This window comes from Erythrolamprus reginae, chromosome 3 (assembly GCF_031021105.1).
Source record: "Erythrolamprus reginae isolate rEryReg1 chromosome 3, rEryReg1.hap1, whole genome shotgun sequence".
In the NCBI taxonomy this organism is placed as follows: domain Eukaryota; kingdom Metazoa; phylum Chordata; class Lepidosauria; order Squamata; family Dipsadidae; genus Erythrolamprus; species Erythrolamprus reginae.
The window spans coordinates 70,357,141-70,375,704 of NC_091952.1; the positions used below are offsets into that span (position 1 = coordinate 70,357,141).

At 42.6% G+C, this 18,564-nt stretch overlaps 1 protein-coding gene across 1 annotated transcript in view; it reads right to left on the reverse strand.

Annotated features, from left to right (window-relative positions):
- The window catches only part of UROD (uroporphyrinogen decarboxylase), a 32,445-nt gene extending 14,146 nt beyond the window's left edge, over positions 1-18,299 (reverse strand). The window contains exons 1-4 of the mRNA XM_070745771.1: positions 18,168-18,299; positions 9,115-9,227; positions 6,808-6,887; positions 5,238-5,300 (exon numbers count right to left, since the gene is read on the reverse strand). Coding sequence (XP_070601872.1) covers positions 5,238-5,300; positions 6,808-6,887; positions 9,115-9,227; positions 18,168-18,190 — 279 coding nt within the window. The 5' untranslated portion in view covers positions 18,191-18,299. The remainder of the gene's footprint in view (positions 1-5,237; positions 5,301-6,807; positions 6,888-9,114; positions 9,228-18,167) is intronic.
- Positions 18,300-18,564: the final 265 nt, after the last annotated feature.

Sequence of the window (18,564 nt, forward strand, 5' to 3'; positions counted from 1 at the left end):
ATGCCCTTGAGGAATTCCTGAACTTCAGGGAAGGATCGGAGAGGCTGTCTGCGGGGACCCCCTAGGACAGATGAAATGGCTGCCAGATGACGCCGGAGGGTGCTGGTGGAAAGTCCTTTATGGAAGCCTTGCATAAGGAAGGAAATTATTCTGTGTATGGGAATGCACAGAGGGGAGAGACCTTCCTGTAGACACCACTGGTGAAACTTGGACCACGTGTGGTCGTAGATTCGATTGGTCGAACCCCTTCTGGCCTTTAAAATGACCTCCACTGAATCGGGGTCATGACCACGCAGTTCTAAATCTCTCCTGATAACAGCCAGGCGGTGAGGTGGAACCACTCCGGGTCTGGATGGAAAGAGGCCCCCTGCCGCAGCATATCCCCCGAAACGGGGAGTCGCCAAGGGTCCTGGACGGACAGCTGTTGGAGATCCGCGAACCAGGGCCGGCGGGGCCAGTGAGGGGCGATTAAGATTACTCGGGCCCTCTCGGTGAGGACCTTGTGAATCACGTCCGGGAGGATTGGAATTGGAGGAAATGCGTAGAGTAGGCCTGGAGGCCATGGACTCCGGAGGGCATTGATTGCTTCCGCTCCCGGGGATGGAAAACTGGAATAGAAGCGAGGGAGTTGGGCGTTCGCATTGGTCGCGAAGAGATCCAGGATTGGTAGGCCGAATCTGAGGGTGATTTGATGGAACAGGTCTTGATGGAGGTTCCACTCTCCTGGGTCTATCGTTGCTCGGGATAGCCAATCCGCCTGGACGTTGAGACTCCCCGAGATGTGATCGGCTAGGAGCGACTGGAGATGTTTTTCCGCCCAAAGGCCCAACTTGAGGGCCTCCCTCATGAGAGCTTTGGATCTCGTGCCCCCCTGTCTGCAAATATGGCTTTTCGTGGCAATGTTGTCGGTGAGAATGAGAACGTGCCGGTTGGGAATGCGAGGAGAGAAATGCTTCAGAGCCAGGGAAACGGCTCTTAACTCTAGCCAATTGATTGGCCTGGAAGCTTCCTCCGGGGACCACGTGCCCTGGGCTATCATCCCCTGGGCGTGGGCGCCCCATCCCGATAGACTGGCATCTGTGGTGATGACAAATTGATCCGGGCACCTGAACGGGGATCCTCTGTCCATGGCCGGAGACTTCCACCACTTGAAGGATCTGCGAACACTCAGTGGGATGACAATGCGTCGATTTGAGTTGCTGTGCCCTGATCTCTGAAAAGGTAACAGGAGCCACTGGAGTTCCCTAGCATGAAGGCGAGCCCAGGGAATGATGCCTATGCATGACACCATCTTCCCCAAAAGGGAAGATAGAGTAACTATGGAAACTGAAGAATTAGATAAAATGTTAGAAATTAACTCCACTATACTGAGTTTTCTCTCGGGAGAGAGAAAAACCTGGGAGGATTCTGAATCAATAATGGATCCCAGGTGAGAAATGGATGTGGAAGGTTGGAGGTGGCTTTTATCAAAGTTGATGGAAAATCCATGGTCCTGAAGGACTGACATGGTGACCAAAAGGTCTGTTTTCACTTTCTCTAGGGAGTTCCCATGAATCAAAATATCATCAAGATAACATAAAATATGTATGGGAGACGCCCGGATATAGGCCGCCAGAGACCCCAAGAGCTTTGTAAAGACCCGAGGGGCCGAGGAGAGGCCAAATGGCATCGCCCTATACTGGAAATGCCTGCCTTGAAAGGAAAAACGTAAAAATTTTCTGTGGCATTTGGCTATAGGAATGTGAAGGTAGGCCTCAGTGAGGTCTAAGGAGACCATGAAATCTCCCGAGTGAATGGCGGCCAAAATAGAAGACAAGGAGTGCATCTTAAATTTCCTATATTTGATGAATAGATTTAGTTTCTTTAAATCCAAAATAGCTCTCCAACCTCCGGAGGACTTTGGAACCATAAATAGGATGGAGTAAAAACCTAGGCCCTTCTGACCGGAAGGGACCGGTTGAATGGCTCTGATGGACAATAGATGAGAAATGGCCTCCTCCATACGGTTACAATCTGAGGATGACCTGGGAGAAGGGCAGGAAATAAAACGTTTAGGGGGGGGAGAAATAAATTCTAGAAGAAGGCCTGTTTGAACAGTGTCAATGACCCAAGGGTCCTTGGAGGTGAGACGCCAATTAGAGGCGAAATGAGCTAGGCGACCCCCTATGGGAATAGAGGTAAGATTACCATCTAGGTTTTTTTTGAAGCCCTGCTAGAGGAAGCTCCCCTTTGGAAGCGAAACCCTCTACCCCTGGAGTTCCTACCTTGGGAACGAAAGCGGGGGGAATACTGACCTGGAGATCTCTGGTAGGAAGCCGCTTGATCTTGCTGGCGCCCTGGGCGACGAAAGGACTGCGTTTTGGTAGCCTTTTTTGTGGTTGGACCCAAAACTTTCTTCTTGTCCGTGGTTTCCGTGAGGAGTGGATCCAGAAGATCACCGAAGAGAAGGTCGCGCTTTAAGGGACCCTGGGATAACTGCCACTTTTGGCGAACTCCCGCTTGCCAAGGGCGAATCCATAGGAGTCTTCTTGCCGTTGTAGAAGCTGCAATAGACTTAGCAGAAAATCTAGTAGATTGCAAGGTGGCATCAGCCACGTACTGGGCAGCTGCAAAGACCTTGTTGAAGTCTTGTTGACCTCTCAAGTCATCGGGAGGAATATGCTGTTGAAGTTGGCGAAGCCACAGCAGCATGGCTCTGGAGAAAAAGGAAGCCGCTGCAGAGCTTTTAGTGGCCCAGGAATCAGCGGTGAATCCTCTTTTGAGCATTTGCTCAATGCGCTTGTCCTCTGGGCGGAGGACTTCCTCCGCCTCGCCTGGCACAGCCGCTGCCGAGTGAAGAATCTTGACAGGTTCATCCGGTTTGGGAAAGGATAGAAGCTCTTCATAGGAAGAGGAAAGTTTGTACAACTTTCTGTCCTTGGTGGAGGGATTAAGGCCAGAGGCTGGAAATTCCCACTGTTTGAGAAAAGCATCTTTAAACAACTTAGGCATAGGAATTACCTCGTTATCCTCCTGTTCCTCTGTGAAGTAAGGTAAATTCTCCTCCGGGGGATCAGTGGAAGTGGAGGCTTGTTTCTCCTGGGCCGCTAATCCCGTAGAAATTCTAGCTTTGAGGAGGAGAGATTTGAATAATTGAGAAGGAAAAATAGTAATTGGAGGGGGAACCTTTATTTGGGATTCCTCATCATCTGATAAGCCTTGAAAAGGATCCTCATCATCCTCTATATCCTCATATTCATCCTGGGAGGAATCTGAATCATCCTGAATAGGAGCTCTGACCGCTGGGGGAGAACCCAAGGGGCGGGAGGAACGAGAAGGAGGAAGAGGTAAGGGAAGCTCATTGATGGTGGAGAGTTTGGCATCAATGGCTTTGGACAACACAGCAAAAATAGATTGGAACTCAGGAGGTAAGCTGGAAATATCAGCAGAAATGGCAGAAGAATCCCTAAAGGCCTGGGAGGATCCTGGCTGGGGGGAATCTTCAATAATATCTGGTTCCTCTGGACCTATGCCCCATAGGTTAGGTTGGGGTCTGTCTAGGTTTGGCTCATCCAGAGATAACACAGGGACCCCAGAAGGAGGAAGACTAGAAGCCTCTGGGGGGTCTTGACTACTGATTACTTGGGCCTGCACTTTCAAACGTTTTGCTGATTTGTCATGGATTTTTTGTAGGGCTAGGTCCCTTCTCTTCTCGGCCCTGGTGACCTTGGTCGAGGGGCGGGCCCCTGGAGAAGAGGAGGAAGAGGCCTGGGGGATACTAGTAATCTCATCGCCTGTAGGCCTGGCCTCTCTGGGACCTTTAGTTGTGCCTCTCTTGGGAAAGGTAGCCATAGTCTGACAATTAACAGAAGACAAGGCTGAGCCAATAACTGAATAATAAGGAGAAGAATTTCAAGGACTTCCCAAGAGGAATGGATCCTGCTTCGAGGCCTCGAAGCTGCTGAAACTTGAGGACAATCTGGGCAAACCCAGAGTTCGTGCCCCCAAATCCAGCGGGGCCAGCCTCCCTAAACTTTATAATTAAGTAAACCAAGGCACTCTGGTTGGAGGCTTAGCCGGTGGAGAATTTAGCCTGGGACCCCCAAGGCCCGCTCCGGGATCCACGCGGTGGACTGAGGCCTACGCGGCTGGCAGGAGGCCAACACGAGAGGCCTAGATTTAAAAAGGGCGCGAAGGCCTTCGCGCCGAAAAAATCGCTCCGTAAATTTCTTAAAGGGGAAGCGATCGACTAAGTCCAGGAGACTAGAAGGCGTCTCACTCCGCAGGAGGTATTTCTTAAGCCCTTAAATATATTGTATACAATAAATAATCAATAATTCAATAGATTAATACTTGCACCAGGACCTCCAGGCCAAAGGATTAGAAGAATCCACAAGCGGCCGCAGGAATCGTAACCGGCAAAACCGCCGGGGGAAAACGAAACCGCAACTTCTCCAAAGGAAAAAAGCCGAGCCGCAAACGGCTGGCGCTATTAGTGCAAGTAAATAATAATGATAAAACAAATCTTACTACTTTGAAGAAAAGGATCGAAGGGAAGGTGTTAGAATGTTGAACGAGCTATCACAATACAACCGCAGGATATGCGAACTGAGCGAATTCTGGGGAAGGGGCGGATCCGGCAAGCTTTTTTAATACTAGGCTCAGTTCCACCGGATTGGACATGAGCAACCCATGTGACTGCTGGACCCGCTCCTTCAGTACGGAGAATTACGAGAATTTAAAGAAATCGAAAAAGCAGCTTTGGAAAGCGCTGAAGCAGTTGTTGTATTAGGGTGGAAAGATAGCAATAAATGGACAATCCAGAATTGGTAATGGTACATGGTGGACCACATTCATTTCGAAATTATGGAAATCAGATTAAATAACTTTGATGAAAATAAATTGGAGAAGCTGATGGCATAATGGAATAAGGTGAAAAATTATATCTTAAGTAGAATTTATGACGACAATGTGAAAAATAAATTCCAATCACTTTTTGTATGTAAAGAAATATAAACCGGAGCTAAGGAAGAAATTGAAACTTATTGTAAATAATATAACCCCCTAAATGGTGTTGGGGTTTTATTGGTGATGGGCACGTCTGGTAATTTTTGTTTGTTGTTAATTTAGTAAATAAACCAATAAAAAAATTATTTTAAAAAAAAGTGGGATAGAACTCATTCTGGTTTTAATAGTTTGCCAGCACCTCTTTTCCCAATCATAAGCAACACCTCCTCATCCCCAGCCCTTTCTCATACCTGGGGCACCACCAAGATGTCAGAGAAGATGATGGCAGCATCAAAAGGAAAGCGTCGTAGAGGCTGAAACCAAAGAGAGTAGAGACAACGCATAAACTTGATTTTTAACTAGGCCTGATTTGTACATACGTTATCATATGAAAGGAGAATCACCCAAATGCTGATAGTGCAAAAAAGGAAATGGCACATTCTATAATCAATGATGGACATGTTCTGAGGCAAAGACATATTGGAATAAAATAGTGAAATGGTTAAAAGAAATTACAAAGAATGAAATTGAAAAAAGCCCAGAGTTATTCCTTTTAGGTATTTTTTACCAAGAACTATACTGCTCAAAAAATTAAAGGGAACATTCAAATAACACATCCTAGATCTGAATGAATAAAACATTCTGATTGAATACCTTGTTCTGTACAAAGTTGAATGTGCACAACAGCATTGAAATTTATTGTCAATCAGTGTTGCTTCCTTAGTCACAGAAGTTTGATTTACTTGGGGTTATATTGTGTTGTTTAAGTGTTCCCTTTATTTTTTGAGCAGTGTATTAAAAAGAAATCCAATATTTAATTATCCATATTCTGACAGCTGCAAGAATGGAAACAGTGGAAAAATGAAGAAATCCCTGCGCAGAAATGATATATGTTAACAAGGAGGTTAAAGGGAAGGAGGACACTGAGTATTATAGAATATGGGATAAATTTTAAAACTGGTTAGAAAAGATAAATGGTAAAGAAACTTAAGTTATAAGTATAATGCAAAGTAACGAACAGGTGCAGTAATTGTTTATATAAGGAATGGTAATTACAATAACAAAAAAGAAATGTATAAATTTTAGATGGCAATTTCTCCAACATCACCAACGATGACTATTGATGAAATTGGGGTTGTAAATAACCCAAATAACTGTCATATATTTGTTTTTGTCTTTTGTGTGTCTTTCTATTTTTAAACTAAAATTATATTCAGGCCAAGGACAAAACTCTCAATGGGCCAAAATAGAATAAGATTAATGTGTGGAAAAAAAGAAAAGAGATTTTTTTTTTCCAATATGAAAATTATAAAAACAGACCCAAATAATGTTTAAAGTGATGCTGTCAGTCTGACAATGAACACTGAAAAAATATTGACAAGTTTATAACAATGTGACAGAAAACAGAGGAAGCATTATATAAAAGATTAAAAAGCGGAAAAAGAACTTGCAAAGCAGTCAGCAATGTATATAATTGTTTTGTAGTCAAATAAATGAAAATTTAGGTTATTAATATCTGGGGGGTTTTATTTTAAAAAAAGAAAAAACTACATTGGGTGAATTAATGAAAATAAACCTAATGAAAATACCCCAAATTAAATTCTAATAGAGAATATAAGAAATACACACAGTACATTAGTACAATAAGGATGGAAAAATAACAGAAGCAACAAAAAAGGAAAAACACTCAGGATAGACAAATATTAAACAAGTGGAGCAGAGATAACTTTAGAAAAGGAGAAAATGAAAACTGACTTAAGAGGTAAGTCATGTCCTGAACAGAACTTCAGTCCTGAACATCAGTCCTAATCAAGAACATACTTGCAACGTGAGTTCACAGCATTTCTCGGGTGATCGACAGGTTGCAAAGAAATCCTGAGCTGCTCGAGTCTCGCGGAATTCTGCAAAATAATTAGGAAGTGGATAGATCGAAGAGTCATTAAATGAAACAGTTATAAGTTGACGTCTACCTGTATTCACTCCCAGGATTTCCCATAGAATATGATCTTTAGAATATTTTTTCCATTGCCCTCTTCTCATCATGGGCTTTCCTAGGTATGGCCATGTTGCTCCAACACTCCGCAGTCTGCATTGGTTGCCGATCAGTTTCCGGTCACAATTCAAAGTGTTGGTTATGACCTATAAAGCCCTTCATGGATATCTGCGAGACCGCCTTCTGCCGCACGAATCCCAGCGGCCGGTTAGGTCCCACAGAGTTGGCCTTCTCCGGGTCCCGTCGACTAAACAGTGTCATCTGGCGGGACCCAGGGGAAGAGCCTTCTCTGTGGCGGCCCCGACCCTCTGGAACCAGCTTCCCCCAGGGATCAGGACTGCCCCCACCCACCTTGCCTTTCGTAAACTTCTTAAAACCCACCTCTGCCGTCAGGCATGGAGGAATTGAGATATCCCCCCTTGCCTATGTAGCTGTATGTATGATATGTTTGTGTGTATGCTTTTTTATATACTAGGTTTTTTAGGCTTTTTAATGTAAAATTGTTATTTTAAACTTTAATATTAGATTTGTTACTGTATATTGTTTTTATCATTGCTGTGAGCCGCCCCGAGTCTGCGGAGAGGGGCGGCATACAAATCTAATTAATAATAATAATAATAATAATAATAATAATAATAATAATAATAATAATTTGACAGAGATTCACCCTTGCTTCATAATCCATGGCTTATATATCTTATTAAAATAAATGTCTGTGCCCATCCCAAGAAAGTCAGGCTGATATAGTGGTTAAGGCTGGAAACTAGGAGACTGAATTAGCCTAGTCCAGTGATGGTGAACCTTTTTATCCTCAGGTGCCGAAAGAGTATGTGTGCGTGCTATTGTGCATGCGCGAGTGCCAGCACTCATAATTCAATGCCTTGGGAGGGTAAAAACAGCTCCCCCCCCCCCCGGAGGTCCTCTGGAGACTGGAAATGACCTGTTTTCCAACTTCTGCTTGGCCCAGTAGGCTCATGTTTTGCCCGCCCCAGGCTCCAAAGGCTTCCCGGAACCAGGGGAGGGTAAAAATGCTTTCCTCCATCCCCCTGGAGGCTCTCTGGAAGCCAAAATGCCCTCCAGAGCCTCTGTTCGAGCAAAAAAAACCCAGCTGGCCAGCACACACATGCATGTTGGAGCTGAGCTAGGGCAATGGCTCGTGTGCCAGCAGATACGGCTCTGCGTGACATCTGTGGCACCTGTGCCATAGGGTCGCCATCAGTGGTCGAGTCCTAGTCCTGCCTAAATCACAAAACCAACTAGATAATGTTGGGCCAATCACTCTCTGGCAATTCACTTCTGAAAATTCTGGCCAAGTAAACTGCCCAGGTAGTCATCCAGAATCGACATTGACTTGAAGGCACAAAAACCAATACCACCCCACCCCAAATACTACTAATCATTTCAAAAAAGCCACAAGGTATAGAAAACCACTTATGACAATCATTAAGTGTTGTACCTCATGATTCTTGACAAATGCATCTTTTATTTTACGTACACTGAGAGCATATGAATCAAAGACAAATTCCTTGTGTGTCCAATCACAACTGGCCAATAAAGAATATTCTATTCTATTCCATTCCATTCTAAAAAGCTATATTTGGCCTCCCAAATTCAGATATTTATTTATTTATTTATTTATTTATTTATTCATTCATTCATTCATTCATTCATTCAATTTTTATGCCACTCTTCTCCTTAGACTCAGGGCGGCTTACATGTTAGCAATAGCACTTTTTAACCGAGCCAGCATATTGCCCCCACAATCCGGGCCCTCATTTTACCCACCTCGGAAGGATGGAAGGCTGAGTCAACCTTGAGCCAGTGATGAGATTTGAACCGCTGACCTTCAGATCTACAGTCAGCTTCAGTGGCTTGCAGTACAGCACTCTACCTGCTGCGCCACCCCGGCTCCATAGGTAACTAGTGGGATCCCTTTTTGTCTTTGTTGCCTAATGGCAATCTGGACTTTTACAACTCAGACACAACTGCACAACAGGAACAATACTATTGGGGTATAATTCCATTCAACTCAACCAATGTGGCCAATGACTAAGAATAGCTGGCACTGCAACTGTTTGAAAGCGATAAACTGCACCTAGTGTAGAAATTCAAGTCACTCTTTCTGCTTTAATTACCTGGCAGGTATCTCCCTGCCTGTCTCATGCACCAAACAGGACAGTATTTTGTCTCTTCTCCACGTGCTGCTCGCAGGAAAGTATCATTTTTCAATTCAGGAAACCCCGAAGGCCTATCAGGAAAAACAAAAAGCAATATGAACATAAAAGAGGATCTTCCAGATCCCTAAAGCTGGTGGTTTAAAGCAGTTACTTTTCAATATAAATTCTACAGCCTTTCCTTAGTGTAGGAATTAAAAAGAGAGGAAATCCTCCATCTGTTCAGGGAAAACCAAATATTATATATTTTAATTCCTCCTTGGAATTAAGGATGCAGTCAAAAGTAAATTGTGTCAGTTAAATATAGGAATAATATAAAAGAGATACTGATGTAAGACCTATGTAAAACAAAATGTATATAGTGTTAGAAATATTAAATGACGGTAAATATAGAAATATCATTACAGAAAATAAGAAACAGGACTGCCACACATCATCCAATGTTTTTATAATGTTTTGTTTATGTTTGTTTATGTATGTTTATAATAAAATAAACTCTTTTGTTAAAAAAAAGTAAATGTCGTCTGCCATAAATATTGTGTCAGCTGATTGCAAGAGGAAAACAACATCAAACGTGGCTTTGGGAGATCTTTCCAAGCTCTTGTCCAATGGGAGGCCTCCGTAACGAGGTAACTCGCTACATTTGTGCATGATCATTTCTGTTCCTGTCCCATGGTGTCTTGTGCTCTGGGAGGAAAGTGGACTCCATATGTTCCACTCTGGGGAGAGAGCAGGAAGTCTGCTTAGAATGGGGCACTGCCCACATTCAAAACCATTCCCCTGAGGGATGCCCTGTGGGAATTTGTTCGGGGTGTGTCTTTTTCTCTGAGCTTCCGTCTGGGTCCAAATCCTTTCGATCTTGATCTTTCTTTCCACAGTGTGTGTGTGTACCTACAGTGATTTGATCATAAGAACATAACTACCCCTCGGTACTCTTCCACATATTCCTCCTGTGAACCATCCCCAACCAGAGCAGCACCTCTCATACACCCTTGTGACCCCCCCATGCATTCTTCTGGCGGAAGGTCTTAAGCATAAAACGTACCAGGAAAGACTTCATGAACTCAATCTGTATAGTCTGGAGGACTGAAGGGAAAGGGGGGGGACATGATCGAAACATTTAAATATGTTAAAGGGTTAAATAAAGTTCAGGAGGGAAGTGTTTTTAAGAGGAAAGTGAACACAAGAACAAGGGGGCACAATCTGAGGTTAGTTGGGGGAAAGATCAGAAGGAACGTGAGAAAATACTTTTTTACTGAAAGAGTAGTAAATGCTTGGAACAAACTTCCAGCAGACGTGGTTGGTAAATCCACAGTAACTGAATTTAGACATACAGTGGTACCTCGTGATATGAACCCCTCATGATACGAACATTTTGAGATACGAACCCGGGGTTCGGAAATTTTTTGCCTCTTCTTACAAACTTTTTTTGCCTTACGAACCTACCGCAGATCGCAAAATGGCGCTCCGTTGGGCGCCGGCACCCGGCTGTCACCTTTTGAAACAGCCAGGGGGCTTCTCGGCATTCTCTCAAACCTGAACCTGAATTTTTGCCAAACTTTTCGGGTTCGGGAGGCCTCCAGGAAGGACGTCTTTGTGACCTCAAAGCTCCACCCATGGAATTCCCTATCGGGATTCCCCACCTCCGTTTCAGCCTCCAGATCGCAAAAACGGCGCTCTGCCGGACGGTGGCGCCCAGCTGTAACCTTCTGAAACAGCCTGGCGCTTCTCGGCGGCCTCTGGAACCCGAAACGGAACCCGAAACGGAACCCGAACTTTTGCCGAACTTTTGCCGAATGTCTGGGTTCGCCGTTCGGGAGAACGGCGAGAAGCCCCCCGGCTGTTTCAGAAGGTGACAGCCGAGCAGCGGCGCCCAGCGGAGCGCCATTTTGCAATTTCCCCCCCCCTTGCATGCATTAATCGCTTTTACATTGTTTCCTATGGGAAACATAGTTTCGTCTTATGAACTTTTCGCCTTACGAACCTCCTTCCAGAACCAATTAAGTTCGTAAGACGAGGTATTACTGTATATCCATCCTAGGATAAAATACAGGAAATGGTATAAGGGCAGACTAGATGGACCATCAGGTCTTTTTCTGCCATCAATCTTCTGTGTTCCTATGTTTCTGCAGTCACACAGTCTTCTGCACACCCTAATTGACTCTTACAGTCCCTCTTATACCCCTGTGATCTCCACATCCTTTTTCCATCCACTCTCTTCCCATCCCCATGCATCCTATCTGAACCTCAGGCGCTTTGGGCACCCTTTCCAACTTACATCACCATTTGCAAGCGACCTTCCTAACCGTCACTGCATCTCTGATGCACATCCACATATTCTTCCCAAGACCCACATGGTACCTCTCACGTATTTCCATGTGCCCTTTCTAACTTGCCCTTGCATACACCTCCATGTAGCAACCCCTTAGCTGCCTGCTGGCTTCCTCACTGACTTTTTCCCCTGTAAGCTTTCCATAAACCAAGAAAATAGAAAGCCAACAGGAATTCTATGGAGGAAGGGAGGGAGATAACAACAGAATGAGAGGGAAGGAGGGAAGGGTTTCTGATGCTCCCTGCCAGTTTCCCACTGGAAACTTAATGGGAAAACAACAGGAAATTGAGAGTCACTCTTTTTTCCATTGCTTTTTTGTCCTCCTATACTTGTTCCATTTCTCTGCTTAGGCAAGATAATATGATGACCTAATAAGCCTGATATCTAGCCAGATATCAAATTAAGTTCCATTCTGTTCCATTTTCTGAGAACTATCCTAGTGAGGGTCAAACACACAAAATCCTAAGTTTGTTTGTTTGTTTATTTATTAGATTTGTATGCCACCCTTGTCCAAGGACTCGGAGTGGCTTCCAACAACAGTACAATTTACAAATCCAATATTAAAAACCAGAACATATTAAGAAACCCTTATTAAAAACAATCACACAATTCAGCAAACCATACATAACGCGGGACAGCTGTGGGAATCAATTTCCCCATCCTTGGCGACATAGGTGGGTTTTCAAGAGTTTGTGGAGTTTATATAATTTATTTCCAACTGTGGCAGAAAGTTGAAAAGAAATGAGACCTCCCTCTCAATGCTCTGATTCCTAAATAAAAGTTATAAAATAAGTTTTGCTCTTACGTGCAAATGGCAAGTTCTGAATGTAGCATCGTCATCTCCTATGGAGATATATCCAAATGCTTCTAAATCCAGTCTTGGGTTTTACATAGGCACTTATGTAAATGGTTCTCGAGTGAAAGCAGGTTTTTCTGTGTTTCTCAAATACACAAAACAGACAACAGGAAGTATGTGGCAGCTGAACCATAATGAAATTTTGCAACTTGACACTGTCTCCCCACCTCCAAATAAAGGTGTTTACTGTTGGTTTCTTTTCTCAGCTCCAGATTTTTCTTTATTTCTTTTATTTCCTTATATTAATGATACAACCCAATGTTTCAAACCATAAAATCACACTCACACACACAAAACGCACCAAACTATCCAATGAACTGCACTAGTTATCAGCACCAGAAGCAAATGCTTGTAACTAATTTTTTAAATTTTTTATTTTAATAATGAAAATCAAAACAAAACAGAAAAACATACAAACATACTTACAAACATAAAACGAGCACAAGCTCAATCAACTTAATATGTTACAATTCTGTTTTCAACGATTCTTAGATGTTAATTCAATTCTTATTTCTTTTCCATCCAACTACATAGTCTCCCCCAAACTGTGTACTAGTCTTTATTTTGTTTATTCTGTAATTCATATGTTAATTTGTTTAATTTGGCACAATCTAGCATTTTCCTAATCACCATTTCTTCATTTGGTATACTGTATTTTCCTTTTTCCAGGTTTGTGCAAACACCAACTTTGCTGATGTTAATATATGCTTGTAAGTAAATGAGAAAATAATTATATAACCAATTCCAAAGCCCGTTCGCTATGCTACTACTATTTTTACTGACCAGTTCAAAGAACAATCCATAATCGTCTTCATTGGTTGACTCAGAAACAGTTTGAATAAGAAACTAAAATCACTGCCCTATTCCCAAACCCCCAACAATTTACCCTTAGACTATCTATGGTTGACCTATCCAGATTCCTAAGAGGTCAGTAAGGGGCGAGTACAAGTGCACTAGAGTGCTTTCCGTCCCCTGTCCTATTGCTCTCCTATATCTCCTATACCTTTCTTCTATTCCTATATCTCTTCTTCTATTCTTTCATTGATATGTTCTATTAGTACTGTATACCTTCTTTTCTATTATTTCTTAGATATATTTTACTATGAGTATCTCCTCTATAACCTTTATCATGTATTTTACTGTGTGTGTGTGTGTGTATATATATATAAATGTTTTTAGCTGAAATTTTAAAATTAAGGGAGACTAGGATGGCCCCATTTCGGCCTTGTTCTGGCCTCATCAGCTAGCCACACCCTTTCTTACTGGGATTCGATCTGGCAGCCTCTGCCTTGTAAGGCAGACAGTTAGCAGTTGAGCCACCAGACCTTGATCCCTCCAGCTCTGTACCAGGGAGGGGCTATAGGGGTTTTTTTTTAATATTTTTTATTTTATTTTATTTTTTTAGTGGGTATACAGTATATATATATATATATATATATACACACACACACACACACACACACACACACACACACTAAAACCCTCATTGTGTATTGGACAAAATAAATAAATAAAATAAATAAATAAAAATTCTAGGCATCTGTCTGAATGACCTGCACCAACTAAATATACCCACCTCCCCCTCCAGAAATAGTCCCTGTGAACAAAATGAAAAGAAATTCAAAAACTTTCCTAGCTTGACGTTGATTTCCGCTGATAAAAGAATTGGAAAACTGACTGAAGCCTGACAATACAATTTTGGCTCCCTTTGCCTGGGATACTGAGGCAGAGATGCAACATTTGTCAAGTAGGCCTTCTTCTTGCAAGACTTATTGGGGTGCTGAAGTTCAAGGTTTGGGATGACAGAAGAGAGTTCTGTAAGGAGGAAAATACATCTTCCAAACTGCAGAATTCCAGCCCTCTGAAAAAGCCTGGTGTCAGAGGAGCTTCTCTCACATCCCAGCAGAGCTAAAGTTAAATCTCCTCAGCTGTCAAAGAGACCATAACAGTATAGGATTACACACGCTGATAGTTTATCCAGAAGCAGCTACAGATCTCAAATGCCCTTAGCCCCTATGCCACTATGCCACACAATGACAATGGTTTTTCTAAGTTAGCATAATATTTTTTTCATTGTCAGTTCTATAGAGTAGCAGTTAACTTTTAATGACCTGCTTATACAGCCCTTCATGGCACCGGACCAGAATATTTGCGAGACCGCCTTCTGCCACACGAATCCCAGCAACCGGTTAGGTCCCACAGAGTTGGCCTTCTCCGGGTCCCGTCGACTAAACAATGTCGTCTGGCGGGACCCAGGGGAAGAGTCTTCTCTGTGGTGGCCCCGACCCTATGGAACCAACTCCCCCCAGAGATCAGGACTGCCCCCACCCTCCTTGCCTTTCGTAAACGTCTTAAAACCCACCTCTGCCGTCAGGCATGGGGGAACTAAGATATCTCCCCTTGCCTATGTAATTTTATGTATGGAATTTTTGTGTGTATGGTTTTATATAAGGGTTTTTTTAGGTTTTTTTAATGTAAAATTGTTATTTTAGATTTTAATATTAGATTTGTTATTGTATATTGCTTTTGTCACTGCTGTGAGCCGCCCCGAGTCTACGGAGAGGGGCGGCATACAAATCTAATTAATAATAATAATAATAATAATAATAATTAATAAAAAATTAATAAAAATAATAAAATAATACTGTCAGCATTGTTGGCCAGGAAAAGAAGAACAACAGCAATGTAGTATATTAATCTTTTAAATGCAGGATGGTTCTGAAATAAATTTCTCTAAGTTCCACGGACTTATTCCCATGGACTTATTCTCTAAGCTTCACGGACTTATGGTCCATGAATCATAAGAAAAAACTGTACATTTTTACAATCCCTTTCACTGAGATATATGGAATTGTACTGACCCATACTTTACACCTGCCATCCCAAAATTAATTCCTATTCTTAAATCATCAACTTAAAAGTCTTATGGATTTTCAGAATTCTAGCCATTTGGGATATAGAAAGTCTGTGAGCTATGCAATACAAATTGGGAAGGAAAAACTGAGGAAAGCCATTCTCTCTAAAGAGGTATAAGATACAGTAGATAAATTCACTAAGTAGGCACAGAACAATGATAGCAGAACTTTGGACCTCAAATTGGACTAGACTGTGCACCTGTGCTTTTTATTGCAAAATGTTCTTATTTGGAAATTATTTCAAAATATCACCTTTGCAGCTCAATTTTTATCATCTCACTTCAAAAATAAACACCGAGAACTTAAGTTTCTTGTCGCTGTATATATTACAAAATGATTGCACAATATTTTAAACTCCAACACTTTTCACATTTATATTTCCGAAGGTAACATAGTTAGAAGGAGGGCAGCACAAAATGTTCCAGATATTGTAATTTCCAGAATTGTAATTCTCATGTCCCCTGATCGTAGGCCATGCCAACTGGGGCAGTAAGTAACTAGATTCTAATCGTATCTAGGAGGTTGCAGCTTTGCCTTCCTTGAACTAAGGAGCAATTGAAGAGAGGGAGAGATTCTCAGAATACCCTGTTCTTAGGCTGCTTTCCACACCCACAGATTATCTCAAAAAGGGGGAAAATGAGACATTTGAACTCCCTGGTTTTTAAACTGCATAACAAAAACGACTGCCGAAACCTAATATCTTTTCTGCCAGCAGCACCTGTTCACACATTAAAATGAAAAAAGTCAAAGCACAATGAACACTTTTTAATGGCCTTTAATTTCACTGTGCGAGGTGCAATGACTACCATTTTGTCGGAGTATAAGACACACCTTTTTCCTCCTTAAAAGAGGCTGAAAATTTAGAGGTGTATTATTTTCAAAGCTTTCCCCCCCAGCCCTAACTAGGTGCTAATGATCTTCCTGGCTTCCTATTCCCTCCAAAAAAGGTTTTTCCAGCCCTAAGTCTTTGCAGGCTTGCTTTCATTCCTTCCATCCCTTTTTCCCTCTGAAAAAAAGGCTTTTTCAGCTCTAATGCGGTTCTAACAATCTTCCCGGTTTGCTGCGTTTTGTTTTATTCTGACTCCCTTCAAAGCAGTTTGTCCTGCCCTAAGGTTTTGCAGGCTTGCTTTCATTCCTACTTCTTCTGAAAAAGGTTTTTTTTAGCCCTAACCTGGGGATAAAATAATGTGCTGAAGCTGACCAGACTAAGGGCATTAGCCAGATGAATACCTGATAAATAGATTCCCCCCCTATTTCCACCCCCACCCCCAAAACTAAGGTGCCTCTTATACTACAGGGCATCTTATACTCTGAAAAATACAGTAACTAACTAATTAACTAATTAACTAAATATCATTCTTAATATAATGCTATCCAGCTCCATATGGAACAGGAGTTTCTTGCTGACTCATTCAATTGCTACCTTCGAACACTATGGAGCACTGTACACCAAGACAACTAGACACAAGAAAAGTTTTCCCCCGAATGCCATCACTCTGCTAAACAAATAATTCTCTCACCTGCATAGTAATAGCTGCATTGCTATTACTATTAGTCTTCTCATCGTTCCTATCACACATCTCCTCTCACTTAACTTGTTGCTTGTATCCTTACGATTTATATTACCGGTAATATTATTTCTCAATTGCTTATTTGTACCCTGTGACAATCATTAAGTGTTATACAGTACCTCATGATTCTTGACAAACATATCTTTTCTTTTATGTACACTGAGAGCATATGCACCAAAGGCAAATTCCTTGTGTGTCCAATCACACTTGGCCAGAAAAGGAAAGGAAACAATTCTCTTCTCAATTCTAATTCTATTCTTTCTATCTATTTCCATTCCCACTCCTAATTCAATTCCTTCAAACTAAACACTTGCGCACCAGGGCTGCAAACCACTAACATTTCTCAATTAACTGGCATCCTTTTCCTGGGCTTTCAATCTTGGGAAGCATGTCGGCACTTGAAACTACCTGCTGCACCCATTGAAGACCTAATGACTTTGCCATAAAGGGGTGGAAGGGAAAAATGCTAGGAACTCCCATTTCTGGGAAGAGGGGTCCCCAAACTTGGTAACTGTAAGACCTATGCACTTCAAACCCCAGAATTCCCCCTAGGGAGAAGATTGAAGCACTAGGGCCTAATTCAGAGGTCTTCAAACTTGGCAACTTCAAGACTTGTGGACTTCAACTCCCAGAATTCTCCAGCCAGCTATGCTGGCTGGAGAATTCTGGGAATTCAAGTCCACAAGTCTTAAAGTTGCCAAGTTGGAGGACCCCTGGCCTAAATGATTAGATGCGATCAGAATGGAAGCAGCCTAAAAAGTGTATTAGCTACTAGCTTTTTAAATTCACATAAGAAATTTGAGTAACTATTTTTGTCCAGATGTCAAATGTAAAAGAGGCAGCACTGGATGGATTATGAATACTGTACTTTAAAAAATGAATTATTGTAATGCGATTCAAGATTGATGGCATGTTATTTTGCATATGTGATTGGAGTGAAAAAAATTTAAAAAAATCTTTGCCACAAAAATCCCAGAATTCAGGGACTTGAACTCCACAAGTTTTAAAAGTTGCCAAGCTTGGGGACGCCTGTCTTGGAGCATAACCCGGTGTCCCTCTGAGAAGCAGAGTTCTCCCCTTTTGTGCCTCGTCCCCATGCAACCCAATTCACGCCGGACGGGTTCAGGGCCCGCTCCCGAATTTGGCTGTATTCCCTCCGACTGACCCCACGAAAAAGCCTCCCCCAGGCAAAGTTACACTGCATTTCCCAAAGTTCTGCCGGCCTTAGCTATAACCACCGCGAGATTTGGGGACGATGGGAAATGTAGTCCAAGCGATCTAGAGCAGAAAGGAGAAATGCCATTCGAGCCCTCTGTTTCGACTCCGCAGCCGCTACTCACACGACCATCCCGTTCTTTTCCATCTTGGCCTCTACGCGGCGGTGCGTCTCTTTTTCCCGCCGGGCTGTTGCGGACCAAAAGGGGAGGGGGAAAAAACATATTTCCTTTGGACTTCCGGATTTTTGTCCCTGCTGTCCTGATTGGTGCCCTTGGGTCCCGCCCAAGACTTACGTCAGAAGAGGGGGATACTATTACCGTATTGATGGCGGTAGGAGCTCCGACCAAAGAAAAATGGAGCAAAGTCAAAAGAAGGTTCTATTTGTATGATGCTGAAACCATAAGCTTGAACTCGATTACTCATAGAAACACAAGATTGACGGCAGAAAAAGACCTCATGGTCCATCTAGTCTGCCCTTATACTATTTCCTGTATTTTATCTTAGGATGGTTATATGTTT